At 39.4% G+C, this 14,827-nt stretch overlaps 1 protein-coding gene across 2 annotated transcripts in view; it reads right to left on the minus strand.

Annotated features, from left to right (window-relative positions):
* Positions 1 to 14,827, minus strand: part of TRPC3 (transient receptor potential cation channel subfamily C member 3) — a 65,471-nt gene that overhangs the window by 34,745 nt on the left and 15,899 nt on the right. For both annotated transcript variants that reach the window (XM_063136257.1, XM_063136258.1), the window contains exon 3: positions 824 to 1,009. In XM_063136257.1, coding sequence (XP_062992327.1) covers positions 824 to 1,009 — 186 coding nt within the window. The remainder of the gene's footprint in view (positions 1 to 823; positions 1,010 to 14,827) is intronic.

Consider the following 14,827-nt stretch of genomic DNA (forward strand, 5'->3'; position numbering starts at 1 on the left):
GGGGAAATCCGCTTTCACCGCTCCTCAACAACGGAACACCCGGTAGGTCTAGCAAAGCCCTGACTCTCAGCCTAACCTACCTCACAGGATTGTGAGAATAAAAAGAAGAGGATAAGGATCATATGCACTGCCTTGGGCTCCTGGGAGGAAAGGTGGAATATAAATGTAGCAAATAAATAAATAACAAGGCAGCACATGTGCGTGAACACAGTACAGCAATTCTGATCTGCAAAGAACAGCCTGCAGGTAAGTGCCATTTCAGGTGTAGTCTACTACAGTTTACCAATGGGATCCGGATTCTGCACTTCCTACTTTCCATCTATATTGTACTGATACTACACACACACACACAATCTAAGTGTCGCTGATTTAAATGGAAGATTTATGTAGAAGTGCTTAACAAAGCCTATTGCTTTGAGTTTGAGTGAAACAGCAGTGCAATCAGGAGTAACATAAGCATATAGTATCACTCCTGTTTATAGGAGCATCATTTCCCCAATCCTCTTATGCTGAAGTGGGATCAAGGCATGACTGTTGCTTTGATTTGCCTTTAAAGGCCTTAATTTGCAAACTGTGCACACACACACAGCCACATTAATTGGATCATGTACAATGGTCGCTACTACCTTTCCATTTAAAAAGGCCAATTTCTCAGCTGTCTTACTTTGACATCAGTTTGTCAATACGATATTCCAACAGAGGACAGCCCCCCCCCCCAAATACTTAGAGTACAGCCCTGTTATACTGCCTAGGGTCATTAATACAGGCAATTTATGATAAAGTACATGAGATATCATACTGCCTGAAAGAACGTGTGCCTTACCTTTTTGACTTCATATTTAATTGCCAGTTTGACACGAGTCAATGAAGCTCTGTGCCGTTGTATTTCAACTGGCTCAGCCTCCAAATCTCCATTTAGAATGGCTTCTACCTCTTCAGAGTCTCGACAGAGATCAAGAACACCAACCACAAAATCCTTGCACTGCATAGATAGCTTGCGGTAGTCATTCTAAAAAGAAGAAATGTAAAGAGAAATAGCCCTTGATTCACATCAAAATACAGCTCAAATAAATAATCGTAGCAGTTTGGTAACACAATAAAACACATTTTTGCATATGCAAAATTGCATGTTTATACATAGCTCTTTGCCCTCCTTTTCTATCATGGTATTCATTTGATCTTTAATGCATAGACTCAGAGATACAAATATGCAAACCAAGGTAGAAAATAAAAAAAAATCCAACATCCAAAATAAATTACCGGGAAAGGTGTCATTGGCTGATTTAGGATCCAACACACCAGAATATATATATATATATATTGCAACACCATATACAGTTTTCAATTTTTATGTTTTCTATTTTTAAGTATAAAAATAAATGTCTCCTTTTTGAATTTCAACATCAGCAGCAACATTAATGGGCCTTCCATCTTATTATCAGGTCATAATTCATTTTTCTTTTACCAAGGATTTTGGAGTGGTTCTAAGGACCAAAATAGTTGTAACCCCATTCAACTAAGAACAAACAAACAAAATTCATGGAATCATAGAATAGTAGAGTTGGAAGGGGCCTATAAGGCCATCGAGTCCAACCCCCTGCTCAATGCAGGAATCCACCTTAAAGCATAGCTTGTGCAACTGAAACTACCACATATTGCTTCACACTTGAGCCCTGCCTCCCTGTCTTCTGTTGCTTCACCTATGTTGCATTTTAGATTGCATGCTCCTTGGAGCAGTCCTTGTTCTGTGGTACCCTGGAATACATCATGTACATTGAGGGTGAAATAACAACATAAAGAACAATTTAACAACAAATTTGAATAAAATAGACAGTACAAAAGCATCAGGGCAGGAAAACACCCGAAGAATCAGCTCCAAGAAAAATGACATTAGATCAAGTTGGCTCAAATGCCTTCCTGAAGAGTGACGTCTTCATCTGGCACCAAAATAGAACAAGTATTGTGGCCTACTGACAATTACATAAAACTGGAGCCACAGCTGAGAAGATCCTTCTAGCAGATACCCTTCTAACTTTAGCCAGCAAAGTGCCACATTCCAAGGCTTCAGATGTTGAACAGAGCCATTTAGACTGCAAAAATACTGAAAATTCTGCAGATTCTCGAATTAGCGTTTCCGGCTGTGTTTTATACATAATATCATAAAATGTGCGGAAGCATTGCTTCTCATGGATAGTGACTGATCTGATATTCATTTTTGGTCCAGGTGGACCAAAGCACCTTGTTTTCTTTGCATTGGAAATTTAGCAGAGGGTTCCCCAAAGTATTTGGAACCACCACAGGATCTTCTTAACAAAATAATTTTATCACAGCAACTATGTCTGAAGATATGTACGCCTTCCTCACATAAATTGGTTTGTTTTTGTTTGCCTGACTATAACCTGTCCTACACTAAAAGACTGAAATGTGCCAAACAACCAGAAAAAATCATAACAGAACATTAAAATATAAAATTCAGACATTTTAAAATGTATGATTTAAATAACCCTTACTTATCAGCCACTAAATGTTTTCCTAAACAAAAAAGTTCTTACAGCACTTTCAAGAGATACTTAAGCCTCAAGATCTGCTTCAACTTTACTTTTCTACATGCCAATGATGGTGTGTGTGTGTGTGTGTGTGTGTGATTTCCTAGTCTCTCTTCAGCCACAGCTCAAAAAGTGACTTACATAAAAGAATTTAAAAACAAATCCAAAACGCCACTAAAATCCAATGATTCTGAAAGCAGCAAGCAGATTTACCTGGCTTCCCAAAGAAAGCAAGGCCAGCCCCAGGCAGATCTCCACAACCAAGAAGGACTTACTTGGTCACTACCTGCCTTATTTCTGTTGGTGGGCAGACTTCAAGAAGGGCTTCAGAGAACAATTTTAATAAGCAGGCAGGTTCCTGTTGGATGGATAATATACTTAAGACAATGCTCTTTGTTTAACTGGGCAATTGCAGTGGGACATCCGGGGGAGGTGGTTTCTAAAGGTATGCAGGGGGTCAAACCATGTAGGGTTTTGTAGGGTTAAAACCCAGCACCTTAAACACGCCCAGAAGCCTACAGGAAGTCAAAGCTGGAGCAATATACACTCCTGGCAAAGCACTTACATTAAGAGGCGAACCTACAACAGCCCATATAGTCTGGGTGGCTTGTTACCCATGGCAACAAGCTTCCCTGTCTGGGATTGCGTGACACAACAAGCCACGCTACCAAAGTTAATTATGCAAATTCCCCCATTATGTGACCAGCAGTGTAGTTAACAAGCCACTGTGGCTTGTTAACTGCCTGCCATCCTGCAAAGCCAGTCACTATGTTTTACACCAGCTGAGGCTTCTGAATAGCAATCAATAGCAGCATTTCACAGAGCACACTCCCAGGCCTGGTCCAAGAGGTTTTCTTCTTGTGGCAAAGGGCAAAATGGCACATGCACACACCTATTCCACATACAGAAGCAAACTGGACTGGCAGTTGAATTTTACTACAACAGTGATGCAAAGCAATATAAATAGAGATTAACTGTACCACCCTCTGTCAATATGTCGATTTAAATTAATTATATTTCTTTTTATTTATTCACATCTTTTACTTTAGTTTTCATTGGTTTGGTTGATTTTGTTTTGGAAAATCAATAAAATTTGAAACAGACAAACAAACAACTGATGCAATGGCATTGCACTCTACCGTACAAAAACAAGCTAGCTTAGCTGGCACACAAAGCGCTGACATCCCACACATTAAATGATCAGGGGGGCTAAGGAGGACTGACTGGGGGGACTGCTGCTGCTTCCCCCCAGTATGTGTCACCTGAGGTAGTTGCCTCATTCTGCCTAACGGTAGGGCTGGCCCTGCACAGGAAAGCACTCAGCATGTTGGATACAAGTTAGCCTGTTTGCAAACCTAAATCTCATCTTTCTTTTCTGTTACTACAGTTGTCTGTCTCTTACAGTTCTCTACAGATCTGTTATTACAGTCTGCCATCTTTTTAACGTCTTCCTTTTCTTTAGGAACTCTTTAACACACTATTCTCATTGGTAAATAGTACTTCCTGACCCTGAAGCAATGGTTTTACAGGAGCAATGGTGAATAGCGTTGAAAATATATATTCTTCCCCCTGACAACATTTTAGAACTGTGTTTTAAATGACATGTTCATACTTGCCTTGGCTGTTTTGTCCTTGTTTTTTTTAATTTCAGAAAAGCATTTTAAACTCACATAGTTACCATTATCAGTATGATTAAACCTATGACTTCAAAAGCCATAATCTATCTCCTTGTCCTCAGATCACAAAATGTAAGACTCTAAATTCTGCAGTTAATTTCATTTGTTTCCTGTTTCTCAGCTTTGGGGATAAATTTGAAAACACCATTCTCAATCTAAAACCTTGCCTACAATCAATACCATAAAAGAAGTGGCATGATTGATTTACTTATTTTATTTAAATTAATTAAAAATTATTTTTAGGCCACATTTAAGGATGGAGCCCTCTCAAGGTGGTATGATTAAACTGGCTTAAGAATGTGGGTTGAGTATATCCATGTGAAGTTCAGAACCTCTGAAGCAATGCTATACACACTGTCCTGGGAGTATGTTACTTCTGAGTAGATGCATATAGGATTGCACTGTAAATCTTACCTCAACCCATGTCATCACAGATCTAGCAAAGTTATCTGAGCAGTGGATCAGTAAATGTGGGTCAAGTTGCAAGCTGAGCACACTATAACGTGCTATGGTTGACTTCATTCAGCCAACTTTTTCAACATGATAGTTGGTCATATGAACTAGTTCATACTAATTGATTGAAAGAACTGAAGCTTTAAGGGAGAAAAACCATGACGCCTGTAATAAAAGTATGGTATCTCCCCCCATATATTCCCAATTGTTTCTTGAACAATACCCAGGGAGTTGTTCCTCCACTGCAAAATCAAAGAAGCTTCTTTCCTATTTTCTTTTGTAGACAATACCTCTCTTTGAGAACAAAAGCTGTACTTCACAACCTCTTTTTTCTATTGGAATAAAAATAATGGAACAAGTGCACATCATATGGTTAATTTTAAGTACAACCATGCCTTTGCATCATCACTATGAAGGCTGCTAAATTCTAATTATTATCTTTCACCCCAGGGCCAAAGAAGCCGTTACCTGAAATCTATGTCTAGTGGCTACATCTTTTCCCTCATTTTTACTCTCAAATAGATGCAGCAGATCCACTCCAGACTGGAACCCTAGTATGGAGGAGGGTTTTTTAAAGATCTGAATTGGGATCCCTGTGCATAGTCTAGAGTTAAAAGATATATGCTAAATACAGATATAAAGTAATGTCTGTTTTGACCCCAATGTATCCTAGCACTTCTTTCCTTATGATCTATATATTTGTGAGTGTTTACAGCTTCCTTCCTTCTATGGTGATAAGAGGGCTTTGCTGTATCTGGTTTTCTGCCTTTGTAAAATAATATATTTATCAGTTCTCTGTTCCTTACACCAAATACAATTTCTAGTCACATTAATGCTACCCTTAGTCACATGCTAACTTTTATACTCTTTGCAGTTAGCTGCTCATACATGACAACACCTATCATGGTCTTTCTCACTCTACTCTTTCTGCATATCTTCACAGAAAATCTCTGTTACTGCATCTCAATTTATCAATTTGACTTTTCTGCAATTGTGAAGTACACTCTCTCTCCCTCCCTCCCTCCCCCACCCCACCTCTCATTAGAGGTTTTATTTGACTATTACAACTTCTGCAAAACTGGCTGTGAATGTATCAGAATCCCATTCATTTTGAGAACATGAATGCAGATTTTAACACAATCACTTTCATTTCTGGATTTCCTTCTTTTGCAGCACACTTACATGCTTGACTCCTTCATGCACCAAATATATTTGCTACATATTCCCACACAAATAGTCTATCACTCTAATTCCACAACTGATATTGTAGTCACTCATTTGTTTCTATGAATTTTACTTATTTCAATAATATTATGAGTATAATATTCACTGAAGACCATTCTTCTTGGGCTTTAGGAAGTGGCAAACTGAACAGATTCAATTGTGTGGCCAGTTATGGGAACGTCTTTCCCAGTGAAATGAATGGGCTTGCTGAAGCATACGTGTTGCACATGCAACACTGCAGCCTGCATGTGCAAATCACCGAGCACCACTGTAGCACAGCCTCCCATTCATTTCAATAGTCCTTATGTAGCAGCAACGTAGGGGACACCGAGATTTGGTTTCCAACACAAAGAAAGGTGGGATACCATCCCAGCCAAGCAAGAGGACTGTAGAGCGAGGAGGGATGAGGGTTGGGAAAATAAACTACACCAGTAGCTTATTTGTCCGATCGTGTGGGGGATAAGAGGAACTTACTTTCAAAACAAGCTACTGACAATAGCTTATAAACCACAATGGCTTAAAGTGACGTGTTTTAACCCAACTATTTTCCACCTTATATTCTCTGAAGGTTTTTTTAATGGTAGAAGGCTGCAATTCTATGTACTCTTATTAAGTATTATTTATTTGATTGATTATTATTTATTAATTGATTGATTGATTGATTGATTAGTTGTGCCCTCTGCCTACCAGGCACTTGGGTGATGTACAATAAAAATATTAACACTTCAAATATAACCATGAAACACAGGAGCAAAAAAAAAACATACAATGAAATATGAGTGGCATTAAAATTAAAAAGTAAGAAAACATTATATAACCCTAAAGCCAGATGGAACAAAACAGTCTTTACTGCTAGCTTAAAGTAAAATGAGGTAGGGGACAATTCCTTAGAGGAAGTACCACAATCAGGGTGCTGCTATCAAAAAAGCCCTTTCTGAAGTACTCACCAACTTAGCCTCTCTAGATAAAGGGATATATAACTGGGCTTCTAATGAGAATTGTAAATTAATGCAGGTTCATTTGGATACATGCATACTATTAATTTGAAAAACTGCAGATAAATTGCAATCATTCAGCCACTTTTGGACACCTCTTTGAATCCTGCAACAATTCATTCTTGAACTTAATTTAGACCATGCCCGAAGAATGGTCTAAAGATACCTGTCTTTTTCCAGTTCCAAATCTAAGAAAGTCTGGGTTTAGTGGGAAACCACCTAGGAACTCTCATGTATGCTGGCCTGATCTCCTTGGAAGGAAGGAAAGATACAGAATAAAAAAAAACAATGCACACAACTGTATATTTAATTTGTTGTGTCTTTATTATTAGGTTTCACCTATTAAATCATTGTTATTTTAATTGATATTGTTTTTAGTTGTTTTATTATTGTGAATTGCTTTGAAGACTGGTATACAAATATTGTAACGCCTGGTATATAAATGTTATAAATACATAAATGAAATATGTACATATTAATTCACTAACACCACATTCACATCACTAACATAACATTTTATTTTACCATGGCCTTCCCATGATGTATACTGTTATTGCTGTTATTGTTGCTCCTGCTGGTTTTATTGTTTTAATTGCTATTTTATTGTGAACATGTTTTTATTGCTTTTAATATTTTATGTATTTTATTGTTGTAAGCCGCCTCATGAGGGCCTCTGCCCTGAAAGGCGGCAAAGAAATGTTTTAAATAAATAAATAATAAAATATAGAGGGCTTGTGGATGCTGCGTGTGCCATATTTTCCCCCAACTTTATGAATATGCAGACTGAGCAGTGGCATTCTTTAATAAAATGTTGATCTGGTCCAACTCTTTACTCATCAAAACAACTTTAAAACATGTAAGCAAATTTATTTTTTAAACAGGCACCCCAAAAAGCATATATACTTACTGAATGTGTAAACAACAATCCATTCCTATGAGCTGTATTATTGGGGTGATGGATCTGGCACCCTGCAAAAACACTAACAAAGACCCACCTCCATCGTTACTACTGGTAGAACAGCAACCATTGTCCCTGCTGCCTGTGTGCCTATCAGGCTTGGTTGATGAAAAAACAATGGTAGTGTGATCGGTCCATCAAGGCCCTTGCACAGATCCTGGCTCTCCAATACAGATGGCAAAGTTGTATCAGTAGCCCACAGTATTAAAGGGAAACACAGGAGCCCTGAAGCAGTTGGAATGGCAAATGAGTATGATCTATGTAGCTATGCCTACATATCATTTTACCTAAAGTGACACAAAACTCTCTTTGCGCCATAGCTGCTGAAAACAGCTCCATACAAACTAACTGCCCAACTCAACCATGATGCTACAATAAAGATTTCTGAAAGAAGAAAACATATTACCACACAAGACAGGTGGATAACACATGGCCCATGAACCAGATGCGCCCCCCAGGCTTTTTTGCAGCCCCTGCCCCCTCCCAGTAGCAAAGTAGCAAACCCCCCACTTTAAAAAAAAGGCACACGGGAGCGCATATTTTCATTTAATGCAAAATTGCACTTCCAGAAGCCCTGGATTTTGGCAATATTTTAGCCTTGGCAATTTCAGCAGCAGGGTGTGTGTGGGCCCCCCAGTAGGCACCGGGGGTCAGGAATTGATTTCTAGATCCTCTAACATTGCCCACCACTGTCATAGAAGATATATGCCATACTATGATTCACAATAAACTCTAGCATCAACTCTCAGCTAAGCAATCATACAAAGCTAAGAATGCAAACTGTAAAATGGATAACACATTTTTAAAATTACTTTGCAAAGAAACACACAATTATTACAAATAGCTGCACCATCCCAAGAGGGCTCTCCTATAGGCTTCTTGAAATTAGAGCTGTTTACTCAATTCTTAGCAACGCTGATTTCCCCCCCTAACATTTTGTTGTTAACATGGCACTCATAGAGCATTTAGAAATCCAGATCAGGCAGTTGTTCTTTTCCTGACAGGTGTTTGAAAGTAGGTCTCCCTCATCTTAGCTACTATGCTGGATCTACTCTCACTCAAATATATAGCAGGCCCCTAGCTAGCAAAAGGCCACCCACATCTTAAACATTATAGTGCAAATGGTAAAGAAGGTTCAACAATCACAACAGACGCAGCATGTAATTGCATTCATTCTACCAAGAGAAAAAGAATTTAGTGTTCCGTCCACCACAAAGCCATGGCGTTTTCTCCCCCAGAAAAAGACTTCATCTCCAGCTGGTAGATTTATTACTGCTTCAAAACCATTGTATGTATTTTAAAAACTCTCTTTGAGCAGGGTATAGTACTGAAAAGGGCTCTTTAGATATCAGGATTGGTATAAGCCATGAAAAAATCAGTCCATTGGTACTGACTCTTACCAAAAGGATAGCCGTGTCAGTCAGTTGCAGCAAAACCAAAAAAGGGTCTTGCAGCACCTTAATGGCATTAGCTGTCATGGATTGCAGCCCGTTTCATCAGATGCAATAAAGCATTTTGTTGAGTTACAAGTATATATATACACACACACGCGGTAAGGGTGGGAGAGAATTGTCAACAGTATGATCTATACCAGTGGTTCCCAATTAGCTAAGTACTGCGGACCCCTTGTTTTTCAAATGCCAAGCCATGGACCCCCTATTTTTGAAAATGTTGTTATCTCTATGGTAGTTACACTTCAAGGATGCCATGAGCTAAACCGTGAAGGGACACCCAAGACGGGAAGGTCATGGTAGAGAGGTTAGACTAAATACGATCCCTGGGGAAGGTAATGGCAACCCACCCCAGTATTCTTGCCATGAAAACTAAATGGATCAGTACAACCAGAGATATGTCGGTATACCATCGGAAGATAGGACCCCCAGGTCGGAAGATGGTCAAAATGCTACTGGGGAGGAACAGAGGATAAGTTCAACTAGCCCCAGACGTGATGACGCAGCTAGCTCAAAGCCGAAAGGACGGCTAGCGGCCAACGGTGCTGGTGGTGAATGACGAATCCGATGTTCTAAAGGTCAACACACCATAGGAACCTGGAATGTAAGATCTATGAGCCAGGGCAAATTGGACGTGGTTATTGGCGAGATGTCAAGATTAAATATAGATATATTGGGTGTCAGTGAACTGAAATGGACCGGAATGGGCCACTTCACATCAGATCAGCACCAGATCTACTACTGTGGACAAGAGGATCACAGAAGAAATGGAGTAGCCTTCATAATTAATAATAAAGCGGCTAAAGCAGTGCTTGGATACAATCCAAAAAACGATAGAATGATCTCAATTCGAATTCAGGGTAAGCCATTTAACATCACAGTGATCCAAATATATGCCCCAACCACAGATGCTGAAGAAGCAGAAGTAGATCAGTTCTATGAGGATCTGCAGCACCTACTGGATAATACACCAAAAAGAGATGTTATTTTCGTTACAGGAGACTGGAACGCTAAGGTGGGCAGTCAAATGACATCTGGAATTACAGGTAAGCATGGTCTAGGAGAACAAAATGAAGCGGGACATAGGCTGATAGAATTCTGCCAGGACAACTCACTGTGCATAACAAACACTCTCTTCCAACAACCAAAAAGACGGCTTTATACATGGACCTCACCAGATGGCCGACACCGAAATCAGATTGACTACATCCTTTGCAGCCAAAGGTGGCGGACATCTATACAGACAGTAAAAACAAGACCTGGAGCTGACTGTAGTTCAGATCACGAACTTCTTATTGCACAATTTAGAATCAAACTAAAGAGAATAGGGAAGACCCACAGATCAGTTAGATATGAGCTCACTAATATTCCTAATGAATATGCAGTGGAAGTGAAGAATAGATTTAAGGGACTAGATTTAGTAGATAGGGTCCCGGAAGAACTATGGACAGAAGTTCGCAACATTGTCCAAGAGGTGGCAACAAAAAACATCCCAAAGAAAAAGAAAACCAAGAAGGCAAGATGGCTGTCTGCTGAGACACTGGAAGTAGCCCAAGAAAGAAAGAAAGCAAAAGGCAACAGTGATAGGGGGAGATATGCCCAATTAAATACAAAATTCCAGAGGTTAGCCAGAAGAGATAAAGAATTATTTTTAAACAAGCAATGTGCGGAAGTGGAAGAAGATAATAGAATAGGAAGGACAAGAGAGCTCTTCCAGAAAATTAGAAACATCGGAGGTAAATTCCAGGCAAAAATGGGTATGATCAAAAACAAAGATGGCAAGGACCTAACAGAAACAGAAGAGATCAAGAAAAGGTGGCAAGAATATACGGAAGATCTGTATAGGAAGGATAATAATATTGGGGATAGCTCAGACAGTGTGGTCAGTGAGTTAGAGCCAGACATCCTGAAGAGTGAGGTTGAATGGGCCTTAAGAAGCATTGCTAATAACAAGGCAGCAGGAGACGACGGTATCCCAGCTGAACTGTTTAAAATATTGCAAGATGATGCTGTCAAGGTGATGCATGCCATATGCCAGCAAATTTGGAAAACACAAGAATGGCCATCAGACTGGAAAAAATCAACTTATATCCCCATACCAAAAAAGGGAAACATTAAAGAATGTTCAAACTATCGTACAGTGGCACTTATTTCACATGCCAGCAAGGTAATGCTCAAGATCCTGCAAGGTAGACTCCAGCAATTCATGGAGCGAGAATTGCCAGATGTACAAGCTGGGTTTAGAAAAGGCAGAGGAACTAGAGACCAAATTGCCAATATCCGCTGGATAATGGAGAAAGCCAGGGAGTTCCAGAAAAACATCTATTTCTGTTTTATTGACTATTCTAAAGCCTTTGACTGTGTGGATCATAACAAACTGTGGCAAGTTCTTGGTGGTATGGGGATACCAAGTCATCTTGTCTGCCTCCTGAGGAATCTGTATAACGAACAAGTAGCAACGGTAAGAACAGACCACGGAACAACGGACTGGTTTAAGATTGGGAAAGGAGTACGGCAGGGTTGTATACTCTCACCTTATCTATTCAACTTGTATGCAGAACACATCATGCGACGTGCTGGGCTTGACGAATCCAAGGCTGGAGTTAAAATTGCAGGAAGAAACATTAACAATCTCAGATATGCAGATGACACCACTTTGATGGCTGAAAGCGAGGAGGAGCTGAGGAGCCTTATGACAAACGTGAAAGAAGAAAGTGCAAAAGCCGGGTTGCAGTTAAACCTCAAAAAAACCAAGATTATGGCAACTAGCTTGATTGATAACTGGCAAATAGAGGGAGAAAACGTGGAGGCAGTGACAGACTTTGTATTTCTGGGTGCAAAGATTACTGCAGACGCTGACTGCAGCCAGGAAATCAGAAGACGTTTACTTCTTGGGAGGAGAGCAATGACAAATCTTGATAAAATAGTTAAGAGCAGAGACACCACACTGACAACAAAGGTCTGCATAGTTAAAGCAATGGTATTCCCCATAGTAACCTATGGCTGCGAGAGCTGGACCATAAGGAAGGCTGAGCGAAGGAAGATAGATGCTTTTGAAATGTGGTGTTGGAGGAAAATTCTGAGAGTGCCTTGGACTGCAAGAAGATCAAACCAGTCCATACTCCAGGAAATAAAGCCAGACTGCTCACTTGAGGGAATGGTATTAAAGGCAAAACTGAAGTACTTTGGCCACATAATGAGAAGACAGGATACCCTGGAGAAGAGGCTGATGCTAGGGAAAGTGGAAGGCAAAAGGAAGAGGGGCCGACCAAGGGCAAGATGGATGGATGATATTCTGGAGGTGACAGACTTGACCTTGGGGGAGCTGGGGGTGGCGACAGCCGACAGAAAGCTCTGGCATGGGCTGGTCCATGAAGTCACGAAGAGTCGGAAACGACTGAATGAATAAACAACAAAACAAATGTCTAGTTTACAATTGAACAAATTATGACATGTCTAGCAGCTGGTAAACCTAAATGTGATGGGAGAAATCATGTGGAAATCCCATCCACATCTGGTTCAATATTTCCTACTTTTAATCTCAAATCTGGATCAACATCGAGCCGATTTCTATGCTTGTTCTTCATATAACAAAATGTCAAAAATGTTTGTTCACAAAGATATGTGGAACAAAAGAGAACTAAATGTTTCAAAGCTTTTTCACCTAATTTCTTATAATCAGGAAAAACCTTCACCCAGAATTGGTCCAGTCTATATTCTTTGAAAAATGATTTCAATGAACCATCACAAGTCACGTCAACAAGTGCATCTTGTTCTTCCGCAGATAAGAGTTGTTAGTTGTACATCACCACATTCAAAAGGATTCCTTCTCCATGAGTTTTCAGGATTAGGTGCAGGGAATTAACATCTGAAGCTAGTCGCCAAATCACGCAGGTGCTCAGAGATGTTATATTTACTTCTTGTAGGAATTTGTTATCAGTGGACTCCAGAAATGAACTGTGAATATGTGAATGGTGCCACGGACCCCCTATTAAAAATTATTATTTTAAAAATAATAAAACTTTAAAATAATAAATAATCATCTGTTTGTCTTTAAAGTGCCACAAAACTCTTTGTTGCTTAATCACTCATGGTTTTCTTAGCATTATTACTCTTTTCTATCTTATTATTCTAAAGGCTTTTATAAGACCGACATAATAATGCCAGGTATATCTCCTTGACAAGAGATAAACTAATGAATAGCAGCAACTGTCCTTTTAAAGCATTAGATAGATTATGATTTATTTTTTTGCAAAATTGCAATACCCTTAATAGAATGAACATTTCCTCATGGTTGCCAGCAGAGCTTGTTAAGAGTCCTGGAATTCATCTATTACAAACTTGCATAGAATGAAAGCGTGGGGAGGGGGGGGGAGTATGCTTGCTGTGCCTAAAATGGTGACAAGTGGATGCATGATTCAAGTGATAAGCCAGATCCATTTTAAAACAGAAAAACCTTCCCTGTCCCACTTTAGCCATGAATTTTGGTGAGGAAAACAACCACCTAGAATAACTAATTGGCACTGTGTCCCTGGGTGGAAGAAGAAAGAGCAAGGGGTACAGGAGCATACAGAGGGAACAACAGGGGCTGCTCCACTTCGATTCCCCTCCTTTGGGAGCAGGACAATCCATTAGCCCTGTTGCTGGTCTTAATCTCTCTCTCTCCCCTCCCCAACTCCTTTTCCTTGTCAATGTCATATCTTTTTTAGATTGTAAGCCTGAGGACAGGGACTGTCTTCTTTGCTAATTGATTGTAAGCCACTCCGATATAAATAAATAAGAATAAATAAGAATATCAATTCAAATCCATGATTGTATGCTCTCTCTTTCTGCTTCCACAACTGCCAGTGCCATTAGCTATATTCTGTTCAAAATTTGTGAGCATTCTAAAAACAGAATTTCTGCCCCAAATCCTCTAGACTCTGTACAGCACCATGTACACTGATGGTGCTATATATATAAATAAATAAATAATAATAATAGACAACAAGGTCTGTAATGAATGTTCTCATATTTATTTCTCCACTTGGCATAGGATGGAGGCTGCAGAATACACTCAAACCTAGATCTATAGTACTCTCTGAACCAAACCAATAGCATTATTCCAGATGGCAGTCAAGGGCAAATGACACTATGGGTCAGCTTGAATTTTACATTTCAAATTAATTTTTCCCTAGCTGTGAAGCCAGTCGGAGGTCCCTACTCGTTAGTCCTGTCTCTAGGCCATAAAGAAGTCTTATCTCCAAACTATACAAATAATAGCCATATTGCACTGGGGAGACCATAACTTTCTGATAAGAGCCAAAATCTGAAAAGATATATATTGCATGTTAAAAAAACACAGGACTGTTCAAAGATCTCCTAAAAAGAATTGTCAAATTATATAGAATGTTGAATTGCTGTGAATGGCCTCTTTAATAATATATCTGTTGAATGTTTTATTTATTTTATATCCCACCCTCCAGAGAGCTCAGAATAGCATACTTGGTTCTTTCCCTCACCTTAATTTTATCCTCAGAACAAA

Source organism: Elgaria multicarinata, chromosome 10, assembly GCF_023053635.1.
Source record: "Elgaria multicarinata webbii isolate HBS135686 ecotype San Diego chromosome 10, rElgMul1.1.pri, whole genome shotgun sequence".
Taxonomy (NCBI): Eukaryota; Metazoa; Chordata; class Lepidosauria; order Squamata; family Anguidae; genus Elgaria; species Elgaria multicarinata.